This window comes from Hibiscus syriacus, unplaced genomic scaffold, assembly GCF_006381635.1.
Source record: "Hibiscus syriacus cultivar Baekdansim isolate YM2019G1 unplaced genomic scaffold, ASM638163v2 tig00110258_pilon, whole genome shotgun sequence".
NCBI lineage: Eukaryota > Viridiplantae > Streptophyta > Magnoliopsida > Malvales > Malvaceae > Hibiscus > Hibiscus syriacus.
Genome location: NW_024062649.1, coordinates 712,624 through 736,490, shown reverse-complemented (window position 1 = coordinate 736,490; position 23,867 = coordinate 712,624). Strand labels below are relative to the sequence as shown.

The following is a 23,867-nucleotide window of genomic DNA, read 5'->3' as shown; positions in this document are numbered from 1 at the left end:
CTATATTGGACCTCGATTATTGATACTTTTTGAAGAAGTATCGATACTGCCCTTATATAATGCTTGGATTTTACCTTTCGTGAAGAACAATATCAATATTGTTTTTTCCAGTACTGATACCGATAAACATGTGTGCTCTATTTTGGGCATGAAAACCCACTAAAATCTCACCCTTTCACTCCCTTAAGATTAGAAAATGTTTTTAAATTCTTATTTGGTGTCTTATAGGTAAAAAGGTATCAATTTTTATGCTTGCAACACACAAGTATGAATTATGACATGAAATCACTCTAGCATGCTTACATGAACAAAACATGACATTCATGCACATTTAATGAACTACATGCGATATGGACAAGTTAGAATCGTATTACCTTGATCCAAAGCTACAAGAAACGATCTTGAATCATCCAAGAGTGAGTTTCTCCTTACCTCCTACCTTAAAGCTCTCACCCTTCTCTTGAACTAATTAAGACATAAGAAATGAGTTACAAACTCGTTGAAATGCTTGGAACAAAGCTAAAAATGTTTCCTTACCACACAAATCACATAAAACTTACTAGAACTCAAAGTTACTTAAACCCCACTAAAACCCGTTTTTGGGAAACTTGGCCAAAACTTGCAAAAGTGGGCTTAAATGAAAGCTTGAAGGATGAAGATGGTGAATTTTACCTTGGAATTCACAATGGAGACTTGGATTTCTTAAAGTTCTCAGCTTTATCTTATCTTGAGAGAGGAAAGAATGATGAAGAAGAGAGGAAGAAGATAAGACATGGGAATAAAAAAGAGGAGCATTGGTGCAAACATGATATCATCCTAAATTAATGGTATTCAACCTTTGGTTTAAAAAATGGGTAAATTATCCCCTTAGTTCCTACTCATAGGCTAACGAGATTTATTCTAAGGTCCAAATAAAATATACCCGAAACCTTTAACCCAGAATTCAGTGTGTTACAATTTATGGTGTCGTTAAAACTCTCAATGATGTACAATATTTGTTAAATCTAAAGAGAAATCTAATTTCGTTATATACTTTAGATTCAAAAGGGTAAAAGTAATTCGCTAAAGTTGGGGTTCTGAAGGTTAGAGAGAGTTCTCTTGTCATAATGAAAGAGGAAAATAAGACTGAAAATTATTTATTCTCCAGGGTTTCACAGTCATAGGTGATGTTGTTATTTCATCATCCATTTTGTCAGATGAAGATATCCTAAAACTTTGGCATATGTGTCTAGGGCATATGAGTGAGAATGACATGGTGGAATTGATTAGGAAAAGACTTCTTGATGATCAAAGAATTTGTAAACTATTTTTTTTACATTACATCTTTAAGAAGAAAAAATGGTCCAATTCACTAGCTGAGTTCACAACATGAAATACACTTTAGACTATATACATTTTGATCTGGGTCCGTCTAAAATGCTCTATAAAGGAGGTACTTGTTATATGTGGACAATCATTGATGATTTCTCTAAGAATTTTCAGGCCTTTTATCCTAAGACAGAGAATGATGCATTCTTCGTATTCAAAGATTGAAAGACAATGATCGAGAAACAAAGAGAAAAGCAAGCAAACATCTCTACACTGATAATGGCTTAGAATTTTGTTATAATGAATTTAATGATTTGTGCTAAAATAGTGATGCGTTTGTCGACACTCATTTTTTGTCCCATCTTTTAATATATCATTATAATTAATAATAATAATAATAATAATAACCTTTTTATCTTATTTATTTGTTTACAGGTTACAACAAACTCAGACCCAAATACAAGCAATACACCCAAACCCGAAGGCCCAATAAAAGTTAATTTGGGCCCAGACCCGATCTAGGCCCAAGAGCAAACCCTAAACTCATTTAGGGTTTTTGTTAGGGTTTTTAAAACCCTCGTCTCTGTCGCCCATTTGGACCAATCTCCAGCCACCACCACAGCGGTCCACTGCCGGTCATTCCTACGTGAAACAACATCATCAGCCCTGCAACACCAAAATGCCAACCAATGTGAAACATTTACTATTTTTAGACTAGAAAAATGGGAAAAAATCTCGTAGCAAAATGTAAACGAGGTTGGACCCCTTTGGATTTTCTAGAGAAAAAAAAGCAACAAATCAATAACATCATTTTTAAGAGGTATTTTATTTATTTTATTTTTATTTATTATCTATTTATTTTCGAAATAAAATAATAATGAAATAAAAAAAACTTGCATGCAATAGAAATAGAGGAGAAGAGTAGATCTATTACCTTTTTGAGATGACCGAGAAACTCTGGGGCTCATTTTGAGGGTGTTTGGGTTATTTTTAGCCTAAAATAAATACCTAGGGGGTTAGATCTAAGAAAAGGGTTTATTTTGGGTGATTTTGGGAATTCTGGTCACCATGTACAACGGCCGGACAGTGGCCAGTGGTGACTCGCAGTGGACGAAAGTGGTTCGGCCGAAGAGAGTTGAGAGAGAGATGAGATTCTCTCTCTCTCTCTCTCTCTCTCTCTCTCTTCTTAGTTTTGGTTCAAAATGAAATAAGTGATACATACAAATAAAATTTAGGATAAAATTACATCATAAACCCCCATATTTCACATGTGTTTTACAAAATAGTCACTTGTAAGGACCGAAAATAATATTTAGCCATTTTTGTATGTGCCATAATTTGTTTTGGTAAAATCACAGTTTAGTCCCTTCAGTTTTCACATGTTTTTGCATGTTAGTCCCTGAAGGGATTGTTTTTGTAATTTTTTATTTTTATGCTAATTTTTTTAGGGATTTCTATTTATATCCCCCTGTATTTTTACATATTTATATTTTGAGCACTATATTTTGTTTTATTTATTTTATTTCATCCATGTGATTTTGATATATTTTAATTTAGTCCCTCTTGTTTTATTTATTTTTATTATTTATAATTTGAGCCTTTAATTTTGAAATTGTTCATTATTGTCCCTTATATATTTTATTTTATTTTATTTTATTTTTGGCCTAATAATTTAATAACTTATATTTTAGTCCTATTTTTATTTTTATTTTTACTTTTGCATGTTGTTTGCATTTTAATTCATTTTAGTCCTAATTAATCTTATATGATACCCTCATCAGCATCACTTGACTGGAATCAATAAATTGATTAAAGGTAATATTTGATCATTTTAATATTGTCGTAAAGTGACTGTCTTAACGTATAAGAAATTTACTTTCGATAATTTTAAAACGAAAGTCTATCCCGTTAAGTTACACCAATTAAATCGAATAAATTTTTAAAATTTGGGGATTGGGAAAAAGATTATTCTTTTAATTAAATTCATCGAGAAAAGACTGTTAGGTCGAATCTAAGGTCTCGTCTCGAGATATTTAATTAATTAAATATCCTTATTCTTATTAAATATTGGTAAAATAAATAATTAATCAATTGTTTGATAGGCTTTTAATTTGTTTTATTTTTGCATGTGCTTTCCAATAGGGTTTCAAAATAAAAACATTTGAATCGATATTGAGTTTTAAGACTAGATAGTAATATTTTTATTTCAATTAAGGGTAATAAATGATTGTTTTAATGAACAAAATGTCATTTATTCTCGATTGGAAATAATTAAATATTATTGTTTTCACTCTTAAAATTATTTTGGGTGTTTTTATTTTGAAATTTAGAATGGAATTTTAATATTTCTATATTTCGATTGGAGTAAGAATCGATTGCATCAAGGTATGATAGATCGGTTCTTCTCGATATGAAATAATTAAATATTATTATCTTTCATCCAAAATTTTGAAAAATGTTATTTTAGGGGATCTTAAATTAAATTAGGCTCGAACTTGTAAGTTTTATTGCAAAGACAATTAATTAATCGACTAAGTACCAATTTAGGGTGTTGTGGGGGTGCTAATCATTCCCCACACGTAACCAACTCCCGAACTCAAATTTTGGTAATGCAAACCCCAAATTTGTCATTTTAATTAAAATTAATATTTTATTAAAATAGAAAATATTTTTGGGTGCCCAATCACACTCTAATTAAATATTGGTGGTGACTTCGCAAACCACGTTTTATCACAAACTGGTCGTTCCAAATATTATTTTCGAAGCGGGACCATCCTTTTCCCCCTCCGGGAAAAGACCGTTTCGACAGCGTTCACATTGTGTAAAACTTTTTAGTTTTACTCCTTTTTAAGATTTTGAATTAGTGAAAATAGATGACTAAGATTAATAGTAAGAAATGATAATGTATTCATATAAAAATACAAAGAGATAATCTCAATCATGTATTTCTACATCCAACCATTCTAAAAGGAAAAAATTTAAAGTTTTACACAAGGTGTAAGTGAATTCTAACACATACACAATACAATTTTTTGGTATGTACTAATTTAGTGTCATTGAATTAGTGTAAATTGACGACTCATTAAAATTTGGAAATGCAGAGATCTTTAGGAAAATAAAGAAAAATGGATACTCTCATCCATCAATTTACACTCATCCACGGTCTTAATCGGTTTAATTTTTTTTTTTTGATTTTATAGTGCAATTGAAACTATCCTTTTGTATTCACTTTAACCGTTAAATTAATATTTTCATTTTAGTCCTTTTAAAAATTATAAAACTATAATATAATATAATAATAAGTTTATATTTTAAATCTTTACAAAATTTATAATTCAGTTCTCATCCTAAAGATCATGCTCTAGCGTTGTTGGCTTTTGTGTAAGATAAAAGGGTAAAGTATACAAATGGTCCTCCAAATATAGGATATTGTTCGGTTGAGTCCTCTAACTATTAAGAATTACAAAATGGTCTCTCGACTATATGTCATTTCTTTGTTAATTCCCTTAACTACTAAAAGTTACAAAAGTGGTCACCCCAGTATTTATATGTTCTAAATTTGTCTTTTTTGTTAAAAAACTGATGACAAACTTAGTTGGACGTTAACATACTGATTGGGATTTAGTAAAATATGATATCATAATCGCAAACGATTATCTTATCCTATTCAGTATGTTTGGATGAGATTAGAACATATGAATAGTTGAATGATCATTTTTAATTTTTAATAGTCGAGAGACTCAACAAATCTATGTGTCCTATAGTCAAAGAATTATTTTGTAATTTTTAATAGTTAAATGATTCAATAAAATAGTGTCATGTAATCATGATGCTATTTGTATACTTTACTCTGAAAAAACATGTTTACTTTTGAACGTATTCATTTACGTTGTTTTCCTTTGGACGCATGAATTTACATTTCCTTATTAATTGCAAGTGATAAATGTGAGAATATATAATCCATATATGCTATCATCATTCCCACTAACTATATCTTACCTTTAATTTACGCATAATCTAGTGGCATAAAATCCCACAAGTTTTTTCAATGTGAGAATATATGATAAAATGTATAGTTTTGTGGCCTTAATTAGCATTTAATATACATCTATGTAATTTCTAAATGTATTTATATTCTAATATAAATATCTTAATGAACTCAAAGATATAGTATAAATATTAAAGATGATTATTTCTTCATAGATGAATCGGATTTTAATAATAATATTTACATGAATAAGATAAAACCTAGATAGTCCAGAGTATATGAGAAAAAATAAAAATATTTCATTTAAAATCAAAATCAAATGAATTAATGAGGAAACTAACTACTTGAAACAATTCATTTTAAAATATAATAATTTTCTTACTCTTGTTTATTTTTGAATTAATCTTAGATATTTGATCTATTGATCGATTAATTCATATCAGGTTTTACAAAGACCCATTACGGGAATGACTCTTTTAACCCAATTTACTCTATTTGTAAACATAATGATTCCAACTTCTAACCTTGTTTAAGGAATCTACTACCTCATTTCAGTAGACCAACTAGTTATGGATTCTCTAATTTTATTTTTCAATCCCATTATAACAACTGTTTGTTGTTCTCTTGATTTTTTTCCAATACCCATCTAATTTTGTAGAGTTTGGAAATGAACATGTTTTAGTTGATGGATAATATTACCCTTGATTATCGTTATAAATAGCTAGCCAAGCTGGTTTGTGGTAAGCCAAGCTGGTTTGTGGTAAGCAAGCACAAGAGCGAAACACACCAAAAGACCATCCATTCAAATTTTAATTACAGAGCGAAAATGGCCGTGATATTGCCGAGGTTTATCGTCCTTGGACCCATCGACAAGCTTAATTATTTGAGCTATATTCGTGATGGCAAAAACACTGATGGGTATCTCCGATTCTTTGAAGATCAGGCTGAGAACCCGTATGCGAAGTTTGAAGTGGAGCTTTCCGATACAAATGGTCTGGTGCACATAAGAAGCTGTCAAAACAACAAATATTGGGTACGAACCAAAAATCTTTCCCTTACAGGAAGCACAAGCAGCCAGTACTGGATTACTGCCACCGCCGACAAGAAGGAGGAAGATCAATCCAAGGAGTCATGCACGTTGTTTGAGTTTATCTCTGTAAACTCTGCTGAGAATACAGTCCGAATCAGGCATGTCCAATCACAATGCTATTTATGCTTATGGAGGTGGAGCAATCCGACATACACTCGTTCTGTGTTGGCAAACTACAAGACTTATGATGGTCAAAGCGGTGATATCATCACGATTATTAATTGGAGTACGTTATTGATCCTGCCTAGGTACGTGGCCTTCAAAGGAAACAATGACAGGTACTTGTGTCTTCGTTCTATACAAGGCCATCCGTATTTGCAGTTTGTATCTGGGGACATCGGTGATTCAACTGTGGCATGCGAGATTATTCCTACCAACGACGGAAACATCCGGATCAAGCAGGTTTCTAACAAGAAGTTCTGGAGGCGTAGTCCGAATTGGATCTGGGCAGACACCGATGACACCAGCAGCAACAATAAGGACACCTTGTTTCGCCCTCTCAAAATTGACGATAAGACCATAAGTCTTATGAACTTGGGCAACAATCGTTTCTGCAAAAGACTCACAACCGAAGGCAAAACAGACTGCCTTAATGCAGCAGTCGAGTCTGCTGCTGGCTTATCCCGACTGACGGTGGAAGAGGCTATCATAACTCGAGAAATTTATGGTATCAACTATAGTATCGAAAATGCCAGGGTCTACGACGAAACAGTCCTTGTCGTTGCGAGGACTTCTGCTAGCAACTATACACAAGAGAGCAGCACTTTACAAGTGAATCTCTCGTATACAGATACCAGTACTAGAACTGTTGAAATGTCAAAGCTTGGAGAAAATTGGTTCAAGTTAGGCACCTAATATTGCAATGTCAAAATTAGGTGCAACAATGTTTGAAAATTAAATGGGTAAATTACAAACTTTAGTCACTAAACTTTAGGGTATTTATAAGATTAGTCCTTAAGTTTCAACTATAAATACCCTAGCTCATTTAGCTTCAAAACCATCCCAAAGCATTCTAGCTTTCTTCCAATACTAGAGAGATTTTAGAGAGTTTCTTAAGAGTTGTTTTCTCCTTTTTATCTAGAGAGAATTATCATTGTTTTCTCCTTGGTAGATCGAGAGAGGTTGTAATTCCTATTTTCTCATAGTGAAATTCTTCTACCGTTGCCCGTGGTTTTTACCCTAAATATTTTAGGGGTTTTCCACGTAAATTTTGTGTCTCTTTTATCTTCATTTTTATTTTCTCAAATTATCAGTTGCGATTTTGCTCTATCCGATAGCCGTCTTCCGCAACAATTGGTATCCGAGCTAGATTAGAGTGTGTAATATTTGCTTATTGTCTTTGTGGTTGCCACCAAAAGGTGGATCCTCCAACATAAGAAAGTAAGAAGGTATTACCCATTCTTTGAAGCTTCCAGAGAACTATTCACGATAGTGAAATAGTGGGAGCTATCCGTAATAGAACCTATGACAACGAAATTTGATATTGAAAAATTCAATGGGAGAAATTTCTCACTGTGGAAATTGAAGATGAAGGCTATCATGAGGAAAGACGGGTGTCTAGCGGCTATCAATGAAAGGCCGGTGGATTTCGCAGATGACAACAAATGGAACGAGATGGACGGAAATGCTATGGTAAACTTTCATCTAGCATTAGCAGATGAAGTATTGTCAAGCATCGAGGAGAAGAAGACAGCTAAGGAGATATGGGATCATCTCACCAAATTGTACGAGGCCACATCGTTGCACAATAAAATTTTCCTTAAAAGGAAATTGTACACTCTCCATATGCCATAATCTACTTCAGTGACAGAGCACTTAAATACACTGAACACCTTATTTTCTCAGCTTACATCCTTAAGCTGTAAAATAGGAGAACAAGAACGTGCTGAACTTCTACTTCAAAGTCTACCGGATTCGTATGATCAACTCATCATCAACTTGACAAATAGTAATGTCACCAGTCTAGTCTTCGATGACGTTACAGCTGCTGTTCTACAAGAAGAAAATCGGCGCAAGAACAAGGAAGACAGACAAGTAAATCTGCAACAAGCAGAAGCGTTGACAATGACGAGAGGGAGATCAACAGAACGTGGCCAAAGCAGCAGTCACAAACATGGTAGATCGAAGTCCAGAAGCAAAAAGAATTTAAAGTGCTACCACTGTGGAAAGAAGGGTCACTTGAAGAAGGATTGTTGGAGTCTCAATAAAAACTCCAATCCACAAGGCAATATCGTAAACACTTCAGATGATGGAGATGCTCTATGCTGTGAAGCGTCAACTACTGTGGAAGGTAGAAAAAGATTTGCAGATATATGGCTCATTGATTCAGGAGCAACATATCACATGACCTCAAGAAGAGAATGGTTCCATCATTATGAACCTGTCTCAGGAGGATCTGTCTATAGTTGCAATGATCATGCCTTAGATATCGTTGGCGTGGGAACCATCAAATTGAAGATGTATGATAGAACAATTAAAGTTGTTCGAGATGTGTGGCACGTGAAAGGCCTGAAGAAAAATTTATTATCCTACGGATTGTTGGATAATAATGCAAGCAAGATTGAAACACAAAAAGGAATCATGAAGGTGTTCCGTGGAGCGCTTGTGGTGCTGAAAGGCGAAAAGATAGCTGCAAACTTGTACATGCTGAAGGGAGAGACTTTTCTAGAAGCAGAAGCCTCTGTTGCCTCATGTAGTTCAGATTCTGTAATGCTATGGCATAAGAAACTTGGACACATGTCAGAACAAGGAATGAAAGTCCTTGTGGAGCAAAAGCTACTTCCCAGCTTAACAAAGGTATCACTTCCTTTGTGTGAGCATTGTATAACAAGTAAGCAACACCGGTTGAAATTCATCACATCAAATTCTAGAGGCAAAAGTGTTCTAGAATTGGTTCACTCTGACGTATGGAAAGCACCGGTCACATCCCTAGGCGGAGCAAAATACTTTGTCTCATTTATTGATGACTACTCCAGGAGATGTTGGGTGTACCCTATTAAGAAGAAGTCAGATGTGTTAGTAACTTTCAAAAACTTCAAAGTGCGGGTGGAACTTGATTCTGGAAATAAGATCAAGTGTTTCAGAACAAATAATGGAGGAGAATACACAAGCGAAGAATTTGATGACTTTTGCAAGAGAGAAGGCATCAAAAGACAGTTCACAGTGGCGAACACTCCTCAACAAAATGGAGTGGCAGAGTGGATGAACAAAACGTTGTTAGAAAGAACACGAGCAATGTTGAGGGATGCAGGCCTAGAAAAATCATTCTGGGCAGAAGCAGTCAATACTGCCTGTTATTTGGTGAATCGAGCTCTATCAACTGCAATAGAGCTGAAGACACCAATGGAGATGTGGACTGGTAAACCAGCTGATTATTCAAACCTCCATGTATTTGGAAGTATTGTGTATGTGATGTACAACTCCCAAGAAATTTTGAAGTTGGATCCAAAATCCAGGAAATGCAAATTCTTGGGGTATGCTGATGGAGTAAAGGGGTATCGCTTGTGGGATCCCACTACCCGCAAAGTGATCATTAGCAGGGATGTTATCTTTGTAGAAGATAAGCTACAAAGAAAAGAAGACGATGCTAGCACTGAAAAGTTAGAGACTACTCATATACATGTGGAAAAGGAGGTTGAACAAGGAGATTCTTCTGAAGCAGAACCAGCTCATGATGAACAAGAACTAGAGAGTTCTGAAGCTCCAATAACTCGTCAATCAGATCGTGTGAGAAGACGTCCCAATTGGCACTCAGATTATGTTATAGAAGGTAATATTGCATACTGCCTTTTAACAGAGGACGGTGAGCCATCAACATACCAGGAGGAAATAAACAACTCAGATGCTTCATTATGGATGATGGCGATGCAAGAAGAAATCGAAGCCCTTCATAAAAATAATACATGGGACCTTGTGCCACTACCACAAGGAAGGAAGCCAATTGGTAATAAATGGGTCTTCAAAATCAAGCGAAATGTTGACGATCAAGTGGAGAGGTACCGTGCAAGACTGGTGGTCAAAGGATATGCTCAAAAAGAAGGTATTGATTTCAATGAAATTTTTTCTCCTGTGGTTCGACTAACAACATTTCGAGTACTCTTGGCAATGTGTGCTACATTGAACTTACATCTAGAGCAACTAGATGTTAAAACATCTTTTCTTCATGGAAATCTTGAATAAGAGATTTATATGCTCCAGCCTGAAGGTTTTGAAGAAAAATAAAAGAAGAACTTGGTTTGCAGGTTGAACAAATCTCTGTACGGTCTAAAGCAGGTGCCGAGGTGTTGGTATAAGAGATTTGATTCCTTCATTATGTGCCTTGGATACAATAGACTTAATGCAGACCCTTGTGCTTATTTCAAGAGGTCTGGTGATAACAATTTTGTTATATTGCTGTTGTATGTGGATGACATGTTGGTTGCAGGACCCAACAAAGATCATATTGAAGAATTAAATGCACAACTGGCTAGGGAATTTGAAATGAAGGACTTGGGATCAGCAAACAAGATTCTAGGGATGCAAATTCACCGAGACAGAAGTAATAGGAAGATTTGGCTTTCACAAAAGAATTACTTGAAGAAGATCTTGTCACGATTCAGCATGCAAGATTGTAAGCAAATTTCTACCCCTCTTCCTATTAACTTCAAATTATCCTCCAGTATGAGTCCTAGCAGTGAACAAGAGAGGATGAAGATGTCTCGAGTACCGTATGCATCAGCAGTGGGAAGTTTAATGTTCGCTATGATATGCACAAGACCAGACATTGCACAAGCAGTGGGAGTGGTTAGTCGGTACATGGCGAATCCAGGCAAAGAGCATTGGAATACAGTAAAGAGGATCCTGAGATACATCAAAGGGACCTCAAATGTTACATTATGTTACGGAGGATCAAACTTACAAATCAATGGGTATGTAGATTCTGACTATGCAGGGGATTTGGATAAAAGCAAATCTACAACAGGATATGTGTTCAAAATTGCTGGTGGAGCTGTAAGCTGGGTTTCAAAATTGCAGTCAGTTGTGGCTACATCACAACAGAAGCAGAATATGTAGCAGCTACACAAGCCAGTAAAGAAGCAATTTGGTTGAAGATGTTATTGGAGGAGCTTGGGCACAATCAAGAGTATGTCTCTCTGTTTTGTGACAGTCAAAGCGCCTTGCATCTAGCAAGGAATCCAACATTTCATTCAAGGACAAAGCACATACGAGATCAGTACCATTTCATTCGTGAAAAGGTGGAAGAAGGGACAGTAGATATGCAGAAGATCCATACCAAAGACAACATAGCAGATTTCATGACGAAGGTGATCAACACTGATAAATTTACTTGGTGTCGATCCTCTTGTGGCCTGTCAGAGACGTAAGCAACATGATGGTACAAGGTAGAAAGAATGGTGTGAAGATATGATTGTTCCAATCAAATCTTCAAGTGGGAGATTGTTGAAATGTCAAAGCTTGGAGAAAATTGGTTCAAGTTAGGCACCTAATATTGCAATGTCAAAATTAGGTGCAACAATGTCAAAATTAGGTGCAACAATGTTTGAAAATTAAATGGGTAAATTACAAACTTTAGTCACTAAACTTTATGGTATTTATAAGATTAGTCCTTAAGTTTCAACTATAAATACCCTAGCTCATTTACCTTCAAAACCATCCCAAAGCATTCTAGCTTTCTTCCAATACTAGAGAGATTTTAGAGAGTTTCTTGAGAGTTGTTTTCTCCTTTTTATCTAGAGAGAATTATCATTGTTTTCTCCTTGGTAGATCGAGAGAGGTTGTAATTCCTATTTTCTCATAGTGAAATTCTTCTACCGTTGCCCGTGGTTTTTACCCTAAATATTTTAGGGGTTTTCCACGTAAATTTTGTGTCTCTTTTATCTTCATTTTTATTTTCTCAAATTATCAGTTGCGATTTTGCTCTATCCGATAGCCGTCTTCCGCAACAAGAACATGGAAGACTAATTTTTCTCTGACGTTAGGTATGAAAGCCACTATGGCGGTCAAGTATCCGTTCGTTGCAAAGGGAGAGATCAAAATATCGAGTGAACTTCAATCAGGAGTCGAGTGGGAAGAGACCTCAACATTCACCGTTGTTAAAGGAGCTGTACACACAATTGAAGTGCCGCCGATGACTAAGACGACGGTTAGTCTGGTGGCAACACAAGGTTGGTGCGATGTTCCCTTCACATTTATGCAAAGGGACACTCTTTACAATGGGAGCACCGTCATAAGTGAAGTTCAAGGTGGCACTTTCACCGGTTCTAATTACTCCAGGACCGTCTATGAATCCAACGAAGAGAAGTTGGAGTGAGTTAAACTATACACACAACTTCAGCAGAAGGAATGTGTATCTGGTGTGTCTGCGTGTAGAATAAAATCATGTTTCATTCATGGAAGCATGCGTTTACGTTTTCTTTTAGTTAATTGCAGTTAATAAATGTCGCCTGCATAGCCTAGTAGCGGCTTTGTATCTCTATGTTCTGTAATGTGAGAATTTATAAATCATGAATGTTATCTTTGTGTGTATGGAGATAAATGTATTTGTACTTTGATTATAATGTATGAGCTGGTGTGGTTATAAGTTTTATCTATCTATTTTACAAAAATTGAGAATTTAAACTATATATTTTAAGCGTAAACTACACCAATGGTAAGTTGAGTAAGTTTTCGTTTTTCTTATTGAAGTTTCAAAAATAGCAAATTGGTTACTAATGTTATCGATTGTAACAAAATGATCACTTAAGTTATCGATTTGTAACAAAATGATCACTCTACTATCATCCCATTTAATTGATGATGTGGCAATGTTAACAAAAAGGTTCATATTTCATTTTATCCCTAAACTATTGCTAAAACATTAATTTTTCCTTGAACAATGAATTTATATCAAATTTATCCTAAAAGCTTTCTATTTTTCATTTTTTTCTCTAAATACCCTACCACCTCCATTATATTCGAATCACATTCCTTACAAAATGAAAAACACACTTAAACAACTAGGACTAGTTTCCTTGGTATTTGTTTCAACCACACTTAAACAAAATCTCTATATTTAGACAATAAGATTTTTTTATTAATTTGTGGTAAGTACAAGGCAGTATATGTTCAAAGATAAACTCTCAATCGACATTGAATGCTCATACCCTTGACATCTATGGTGTTGGAACCCGTGTCTTCGGGAATAACAATTCTTTTACCACGGAGGTCATTTGGTTCGTACCAATAAGTTGCCTTCTCTTTTGTTGCAAAATAGGAGTGAATCATTTTGTTATTTTTTTTATGTTTCATTATATATTTTAGAAAACTAGTAACCCACGAACCAAAAATCAAATTCTAAAGAGAGAATAGAGCATAAGTAAGTACTTTACTCCAACATAACGTTGCAAGATAGAAACAAAAACGTTGTGTTTCAAAGATTACTATTTTAATTGAAGATAGTTTTAGACTTTTAGCTTTTGTTTAAGTGTGGTTGAAACAAATACTAAGGAAAGAACTCCAATTGTTTAAGTTTGATTTTTCATTTTTTAAGAAACGTGGTTCAAATATAGTGAAAATAATGGGGTTTTTGAAAAATGGAAAATAAAAAAAATATGGGGTAAATTAGATAGACAATCATTGTTGAATGACTTATTTAATATTTTAGCAATAGTTTAGGAGTAAAATAAAATATTAAACCATTTGTTAATGTTACCTTTTTGTGCATGGCCTTGTAGCAGCTTTGTAGCTCTCATGTTCTCTAATGTGAGAATGTATAAATGAATGCTATCTCTGTGTGTATGGAGATAAATGTATTTGTACTCTGATTATAATGTATGAGTTGGTCTCATTATAATCTTTATCTTATATTTTACGAGAAATTATTTCATGGATCCTTTCCACCAGGTCATTAATGGTCTTAATCAATTAAAAATAGTCACGTCAATATTTTTCATGTCATTAAAATATATGGATTTTATTTTCCATATCAACTTATGCATTAATTCATATAAAAATTAAATTAAATTAAATTCAAAGTATTAGTTTTGATTTTTAAAATATTTTTGCAAGTCTACTTACTACTAGATAACCACGACTTAATCTGAGCTAACAAGAATTTCCAACATTATGCATCATTGATTACCTTCTCAATTTAGGTCATATGGAAACCTATGTACGTATGTATGTATAAAATCATATTCAAATAACATGTGTGAAAAATGCACCAGACGCCCAATATATGGGCTTACATTGCCTCCAGGCCCAATTACTAGAGGATAGTCTAAGCTACTCGAGGATCAACTCCAAACTGTAGCCTAGGTCTTCGTCATCAAGGGCTTTCACGCCAACATGGAGTTAGAAAAGTTCAAGGAAGGAAAACCATTCATCCTTTCTCTATCATCAACTTGGATCTCAAGAACGCAAGTCATTTTCGGGCCCAACTGTGAAGCCCACAGAGATATGCCAGAAATTGAGTTTGAACCACCCTGAGCCTGACATTTTGTAAAGTTACCCAGTGACTACATTTATAAAGCCTGATATAACTCATAGATTTGATAATTAAATTTCGCTTTATTTTATTTAGGATCAGGCCCAATAAGCCATTGTGTAACGCCCTGAATATCAGTCTAGTAGTTATGTGTCAAACCAATAATTTATTTAATGAATTATTTATAACGCAATGGTCCATGGTTTCAAATTTGAGCTTGATGGGGGTAAGAAATTAGCTTTGTAAATGATAAAAAGGGGACTTTTAATCTTAGAAAGAATATATGAGGACCTAGAGGGTAGTTATACCATTGAAGAGACACATGGCTTATTTGGAGTTATCCATTTCTATATTAGACGTGGGTTTTGTGGTGAGCCAAAAAGGATCATTTTCTTCTTCATCTTCTATTCTCCCTTCACTTTCTTTCTTATCTTTCTCTCAACTCAAGAAAAAACAAAAGAAGGGCTTCACCTTTCTTCATCTCCTTCTTCAATCCAAAATTTATAGGTAAGATTCTTAATCTAGGGTTCTTAAGCTTCATAAAAAGCTCATCATCTTCTTCAATGGTGGCCATGAACTCATTTTAGTTTTTGGGAGGGTTTAAGTTTCAAGAGCTTCCTCTCATGATTTATATTTGATTTTCATGTTGTTTAACACATAGTGTCCTTCATATTCATGGTGGAATCGGTTTATGGCTTTTGTTGGATGAAAAAATGGTGCAAGAACTCCCCTTTTAGTTAAGTCAATGAAAGGTTGATCATTGTGTAAGCTATATACATTTTTTTGTTACTAGGAGTTGAGTAACACGCCATAACTCTTACTTACTGCTCGTATGTTATTTAAATGAGTATGCTTTCTTGCATGGGGCAGGAAGAGCTTGTGGGGTTTGGGTTCTTGATTTATTGCTATGGACGTTTTGGATGTTATTATAGTGTAAAAATGATTTATAATGACCCCTTATAACTTCCATAAGCTTTAATAATCAACTTAGTCCTTATAATAAGTGTTTGGTATGGGTTTAAGGGTGTTTTATAAGTAAAACAGTATGGTTATGAGTGATAATATCAATATTGTATGAACCGTATCGATATTGTTTATATTCGGGGGGTGAAAACTATTTTTTTTAGGCTTTAGTATCGATATCGGCCCCTTGGTATCAATATAGAGGGTTGTAGTATTGATACCATAAGCTCGATATTCTCAGTCTCGAGACCGCTTATCTTCATACTAAAAAATTATCTCTATACCAGAGGACTGATCCCCATACTGAAAATTGGTCTATATACCGAAGGACTGCTATTCATACCAAAGATTGAGTATCCAAACTGAGGGCTTAATATCAATACCTAAAAGTGTTTTGTAACTTCAGAATGTCAAGTAAACTCAAGAGTGAGGATTTAATATTGATAAATATTGGGATCTAGCCCGAGTATGGAATATTACTAAAATGCCCTTATGGGGCCAAAATTACTAATTTACCCTTATGGGCCTAAATAAATGAAATAACCTATATGAGTTATGTATGCATGATAAGAGGATATCCGCCCCAAAATTCAAGAGTGAATCTAGGAAATCATGATAAGAATGACTAGAATGTCACTACGAATTAACAAAACTGAGTCGAGTTTCAGAATAATAGATAACCCAACAAGTGAATAATGCTAACACAATTCTATTTTGTATATTCCACATATAGCTCTTTGTAGCCCTTTTGATATGCATGATTGGTTTAGTTGGGTTCATGAAACATGTATAAGTAATCCATGGTAAATTCTATGTTTGATGTTCGTAAGCATGAAAAGTAACTCCTTATGACCTCTAAGATCTCAAATAAAACTCTAATAACGTCTATGAGCCTTAGTAGGGTGAATGAGTGAGTTTAAGATATATTTTCACACCAAAAGTAGGGCACTTCAGGTCGTTAGTATCGGTACTGGAAGAACAATACCAATATTGTCCTTCGTGTAGTGTAAAGATAAGAGCATTTTGTTAAGGTAGTATCGATAGTCTCATAAAAGTATCGATACTCATGGATCGATTTTGATACTCAAAGGGTGGTATCAATACCAGTGATAAGTTAAGGATTCTAGTAGACATTTTTGGTACCAATACTCGAGGGAGTATCGATACACAAGGGTCAATATTGATACAATTGGCACAATATCGATATACCATTTAATTTTTGGTATTTTGGTCCAATCGATTTAAGTTTTCAAGCTTGGATGATTTGAGAACATATAAGCTTTAAGTATTCGATACAAGTGAAAGCAATCAAGATAACTTAAATTGCACCTAGAAATCAAGAATGATAGGATGACATAAGTTTGTCCCTTTTTGTGATGATCGAGAAACGATCAGGACACTCGAGTTACTCTAGTATATGACATTTGTCTTCTATGTTATGTTATGTTATGTTATGTTATGTTATGTTATGTTATGTTATGTTATGTTATGTTATGTTATGTTATGTTATGTTATGTTATGTTATGTTATGTTATGTTATGTTATGTTATGTTATGTTATGTTATGTTATGTTATGTTATGTTATGTTATGTTATGTTATGTTATGTTATGTTATGTTATGTTATGTTATGTTATGTTATGTTATGTTATGTTATGTTATGTTATGTTATGTTATGTTATGTTATGTTATGTTATGTTATGTTATGTTATGTTATGTTATGTTATGTTATGTTATGTTATGTTATGTTATGTTATGTCATGTTATGTCATGTTATGTCATGTTATGTCATGTTATGTCATGTTATGTCATGTTATGTCATGTTATGTCATGTTATGTCATGTTATGTCATGTTATGTCATGTTATGTCATGTTATGTCATGTTATGTCATGTTATGTCATGTTATGTCATGTTATGTCATGTTATGTCATGTTATGTCATGTTATGTCATGTTATGTCATGTTATGTCATGTTATGTCATGTTATGTCATGTTATGTCATGTTATGTCATGTTATGTCATGTTATGTCATGTTATGTCATGTTATGTCATGTTATGTCATGTTATGTCATGTTATGTCATGTCATGTCATGTCATGTCATGTCATGTCATGTCAAGTCACGTCATGTCACGTCATGTCACTTCACGTCACGTCACGTCACGTCACGTCACGTCACGTCATGTCATGACATCTCATGTCATGTCATGACATCTCACGTCACGTCACGTCACGTCACGTCACGTCACATCACGTCACGTCATGTCATGTCATGACATCTCATGTCATGTCATGTCATGTCATGTCATGTCATGTCATGTCATGTCATGTCATGTCATGTCATGTCATGTCATGTCATGTTATGTTATGTCATGTCATATCATGTCATGTCATGTTATGTCATGTCATGTCATGTTATGCCATGTTATGCCATGTTATGCCATGCCATGCCATGCCATGCCATGTCATGTCATGTCATGTCATGTCATGTTATGTGATGTTATGTGATGTCATGTTATGTTATGTCATGTGATATCATGCTATGTCATGCTATGTCATGATATGTCATGCTATGTCATGCTATGTCATGTTATGTCATGTTATGTCATGTTATATTATGTTATGTAATGTTATGTTATGTTATGTCATGCTATGTTATGATATTCAGATATCCTTGTGTCGAACCATAAAAAACACTATCGAGATAAAAGGAACAACAGTTATTCTTAATAATAATCTCAAAACCAATCTTGTCCAAACAAGAAATAGAAATAATGTTCTTAGTCAAACTAGGCACATAATAACAATCCTCTAAATTTAAATCAAGTCAACTAGGAAAAGATAAAACATATGTCCCTATAGCTAATGCAACAACTCTTGCTCTATTTCCCTCTCGTAGGTCCAAGTCACCTTTAGCCAGATTCCTTCTCTTTTGCAGTCCCTGTATAGAAATACAAATATGAGAACCACAATCGGTATCTAATACCCAAGAAATAGATGTTGACAAATTAACATCAATAACATAAATACCTGAAACAAACGTTCTGTTTGCTTTTGCCTTCTTGACCTCTTCAAGGTAAACAGGACAGTTTCTCTTCCAGTGTCCGGTCTTATCATAATGGAAACATTTTCCTTCTTTGCTAACTCCCCCTTTGGGTTTCAATGCATTTTTCCCTTTTGGTTTGGTCTTACCATTGCCTTTAGACTTTGCCACTACCTTGTTCTTTCCCTTTCCTTTGTCCTTGTGGACCATCAGAATGGGCTTAGGTCCAACCTTTTTCATGTTACTTTCAGCAGTTCGTAACATGCCAAGTAATTGTGGCAAAGTCTTGTTAATTTCATTCATGTTGAAATTAAGTACAAATTGGCTAAAGTTATCTGGCAACAATTGCAGGATAACATCGGTAGCCAATTCATCTTTGAGAGAAAATCCTAGATTTTCCAACGTTTGGATGTAGCCAATCAACTTGATGACATGAGCCCCTACAGGAGTTCCCTCTGCCATTTTGCATTGAAATAGAGCTTTAGAGGTCTCATATCTCTCTTGACGTGCTTGCCCTTCATATATTTCTTTGAGATTTTGAATCATCTCATATGCAACCATGTCCTCATGTTGCTTCTGAAGCTCAGTAGTCATGGTGGCAAGCATTAGACATCCAACATCTAACATATCATCCATATGTTTCTTGAATTTGTCTTTTTCAGCTTTTGAAGCATTACCTGCCGGTTCATCAAGAACAGGTTCCTCAATGACATATTCCTTCCTTTCCTGTTTGAGAACAATTCTCAAATTACGAAACCAGTCAAGGAAGCTTATGCCATTAAGTTTATCCTTCTCAAGGAGTGATCGCAGTGATAAAATGTTGTTTGCCATTAAATCTACAACAATGAAAATATTAAAGTAAGTAAATTTACCGATTTAAAATGTATAAATAGGACTTTATTTACAAATTACTCCCACTATTTTATTCAAAATTAAAAACCCTCTTTGTTTTAATTTCAAAAAAAGTCAACGAAAATTTTTCTAGTGGGTGAGGATCCATAATACATCAATTTCCTAAATCAGCTTTGGCTTTTCTTTTAGGATAGTGATTAATTAGGTAAGTAACACTTGACTGGTTACATATCATGTAACTCCTCATTTTGGTGAACAACTTTTGTTCTAGTCATCTCATGACTTATCCAAATATTTAACCTCTAGGTTTCTATTCCTATTAGAGTAACCTAGCTAAGTTATTACCAATATTTCAACCGATGAATATCACTTGCTTATTCTTTGCATTTAACCAAGATAGATTTATGTGCCAATGCTTTGGCAAAGCCCACACAATATCGATCAAAGCCTTAACGAGGGTAAATATTGGACGGTTAAGTTAACTTAGATTATAAAGAGGGATTTGCGTAATTATCTCATCATTGTTCGTTTTAATATTAGACCCTTATTGATCTCATCAATATTTATTCTTATTTTATCATTTGATGCATTACATACATAACAAATATAGCAATAAATAAGATTCAATGGTTATAGCCCAAAACAATGACTAAGGTGGCCCATCCCAAGCCAATGGGAGAACCAAGAACCCTAAAGCCTAAGACTGCTCTCTAGGCATCTTCTCGCCATTCTTCTGCTCCTTGTAAATCTTCATAGGTTTACAATTTTAAAAGAAGCTAATTTACATACGAGGGAGTAAGATGAGAAGAGAAATACAACAGAGATATAGAAAGGCACGGCTCGCATACCGTATTTCAAAATAAACCATTGTGAATTGAATAAGGGCTATAACCATGCATATCAAACACCGTGCAAAACAAACATATCATATATATATATACACACACACACGTTGTTACACCTTTGTTAAAAATATTAATATGGGCCTTCAATTTGTACAGCTGATGAGGGGTTAAGGGAAAAACTTCACGATTTGATAACAATTATCAACATAATCGTGCTTTTGGGATTTTCAATCCCGAAGGTTTTCTGCATCGAAACAACCATTGTTCCACTTTCAAACGCGATATGCTATCGCACTCCCATAAATCATCCAGCAACAAATCGATTGAAAAACATATTAACAAATTATTGTGGGTATCGATTCGAACAATGATATCAAGATATTTACCGAAATCGATAAAACTAGAACATGCATCTCATACATATCGTATCAACCAAAAATTTAACCCAAAATCAGATCGTGCAAGTGGCTCTGATGCCACTGTTGGGACCGTCGGCGCACTCCATGGCGCAGCGGAAACAAAATTCGAAGGTCACACCAGTGATCTAAGTACGAAAAATTGAAATCGGGAGAAAGAAATGTGAATACTTGCAGTGGGTTCCTTGAAAAACAACAAGGACAGTAGTGAATATTGGTGGTGTAGATCGGTTCGAATCGTAAGCTCCACGAAATCACGTCTCAGCCTCTATTCTAGTCTTACTCGATCAAGTGGCTTGTGATATATTTCCTATTATGTAGGAAGGACAAATCCTATCTTAATCATACACACCCACTACATATATTGAGATATATTCAATAACAGTCTTTATAAAGCAACCAGTTACTGTGCTTGTTTATCTGCATCAAAACATACAACAATATATGTTGGGATAGTATTGATCTCAAGTCTGAGGATCATACATATAGTCATCACCATGAGCAATGTTATGATTGTCACATAATAATCCAAGACATATGCTCATGGTGGGTCAATCCAATACATTGTTCTCTAACAATATAATCATATATCAATTCTGACATCTCTATGTCAATGACACCTCGTTGTCATCAATCAATAACATGTTAGTCTTAAGCGTATTATTATTGTCCATGCCCATAATAATACTTGACTAGGGATCTTTTAATAATAACAATTATGTCATTATATGGACTTTATTATCTTCCAGTTTATGTTAAACATATATATATATATAACTGAAAATAATAGCGGCAATGCCTTTATTCAATAAAATCGGTAAATAAAAGTATTATTACAATCATCATATGATTGGTCTTTGGGCATACTCTAACATTGGGGTGATTCTTTCCTATATTAAACATGGGTTTTGTGGAGAGCCAAAAATGCTCATTTCTTTCTCCATCTTCTCTTCTACCTTCATTTTCTTTTTTCCATTTCTCTCAACTCAAGTAAGAACAAAAGAAAAAGGCTTCACATTTCTTCATCTCCTTATTCAATACAAAACTTTGATAATGTTTTTAAGCTTCATGAAAAGCTCACCATCTTCTTCAAATAAAACTTTGATAATGTTTGTGAGCCTTTGTAGGGTGAATGGGTGAGTTTAAGATATATTTTCATACCCAAAGTAGGGCACTTCAGGTTGTTAGTATTGGTACTCGAAGAACAATTTCGATATTTTCCTTCGTGTAGTGTAAAAATAAGGGATTTTGTGAATGTTGTATCGGTGGTCTCATAAGAGTATTGATACTCATGCCTTGGTTTCGATACTCAAAGGGTGGATTGATATCGGTGACAAGTTAAGGATTCTGGTAGCCAATTTTGGTACCGAGAGAGTATTGATACGTAAGGGTTAGAATCGATATTGTTGGCATAATATCGATACCACCGTTTAATTTTGGGTATTCTGGTCCAATCAATTTAAGTGTTTAAGCTTGGATGATTTGAGAATATATAAGCTTTAAGCATTCGATACAAGTGAAAACAATCAAGATAACTGAAATTAAACCTAGAAATCAAGCATGATAGGATGACATAAGATTGGCCATTGTGTGATGCTCGGGAAATGGTCAGGACACTCGAGTTACTCTAGCTTATGCCAATTGTCTTCTATGTTATGTTATGTTATGTTAAGTTATGATATTTTGATATCCTTTGTTTGAGTACGTATCCTATGCACATTAAATTTCAGGTCATACGGGTACAAATTTTGATGCACGTTAAATTCCATAATCGTACCACGTTCTCAACTAGGCTTAGGATATGAGCTTTCAATGCACATTAAATTTTGGACCTCATCCCGACCTCTGGAGGATTTGTGGTAGACTAAGAGTTTAAGATCTGATGCACGTTAAATTTCAGTTCTTACCCCCGATGTTATCCCGTTCTAGATTGGCTAGTGTGTTGTCTGAGATGCACTTTAAATTCCTTCGACCACATTGCTAGACCTATCTCATGTTTGTTGATATGTTTCTTCCTACTCATGAGATGTGAGGTAAGCTATGGGTGTTATCCTGAGATGACGTAAATTCCTCCGGCCACACAACTAGACTTACATCAGCATGTTTTTTGTATTTCGTATGTACATGTTTTCGGTTGTTAGTATGATCATCTAATGAATTCATGTAATGTGTTTTCATTCGCATGTTTCAGGTTTCGTGGAGTGCAATGGGACAATGATATCATCGAAAGAGTCTCAGTGGAGTACCAGGGTACAGTGATGATGACCTAGTGGGCTTGTAGAGGTCATTATTTGAAGAAAGTTAGCTTGTAATATTTTAATTATTTATTTTATTTATCGATTTTCTAAACTAGGGCGCCATTTTTGTAAATTGTTATGATTTTATACCTTGTATAAATATTTTGAAGTGAGTATGGTTTCAAGAAAAAGATTTTGGGTTAACCACTTCGGCGAATTTGTGTGATATTTGAATCCTTGGGATTTTGGTGTTACATTTAGTGGTATCAGATCTAGAGTTTAGTCGGTTCTAGGTTAACTTGGTCTAGTCCTCCATGTTGCAAGGTGTACTCGCAGACTGAGACTCCGATATCGTTTTTCCGTCGCTATTTGGTAAGTTAATATGATATTTTTACTAATAAATTGATTACAGAGAGAAATCTGTAAAATAAAATATATTGAGGTGGCTAATTTTGGAATATGAAACCTAAAGAGTTCGACATATCATGTGCTAAATTAAGACATGAAAGGTTCGAGTGAGGAAACTAGTTCCTCATGGTAAATATGGATAATAAATTCCTTTCTGAATATATAAATAACGGTACTGAAATACTAATCTAGAAAATGTTAGCATGAGACCGAAAAAAAGGAAGGAAGTTTCTGCATGAGTAGTAAATATATGTGGA

The 23,867-nt window shown here is 34.4% G+C and overlaps 1 protein-coding gene across 1 annotated transcript in view; it reads left to right on the top strand.

Moving 5' to 3' along the window:
- Positions 1 to 12,711, top strand: part of LOC120115122 — a 99,203-nt gene extending 86,492 nt beyond the window's left edge. The window contains exon 2 of the mRNA XM_039135883.1: positions 12,365 to 12,711. Within this exon, the coding sequence (XP_038991814.1) occupies positions 12,365 to 12,696 (332 nt within the window). The 3' untranslated portion in view covers positions 12,697 to 12,711. The remainder of the gene's footprint in view (positions 1 to 12,364) is intronic.
- The last annotated feature ends 11,156 nt before the right edge of the window (positions 12,712 to 23,867 follow it).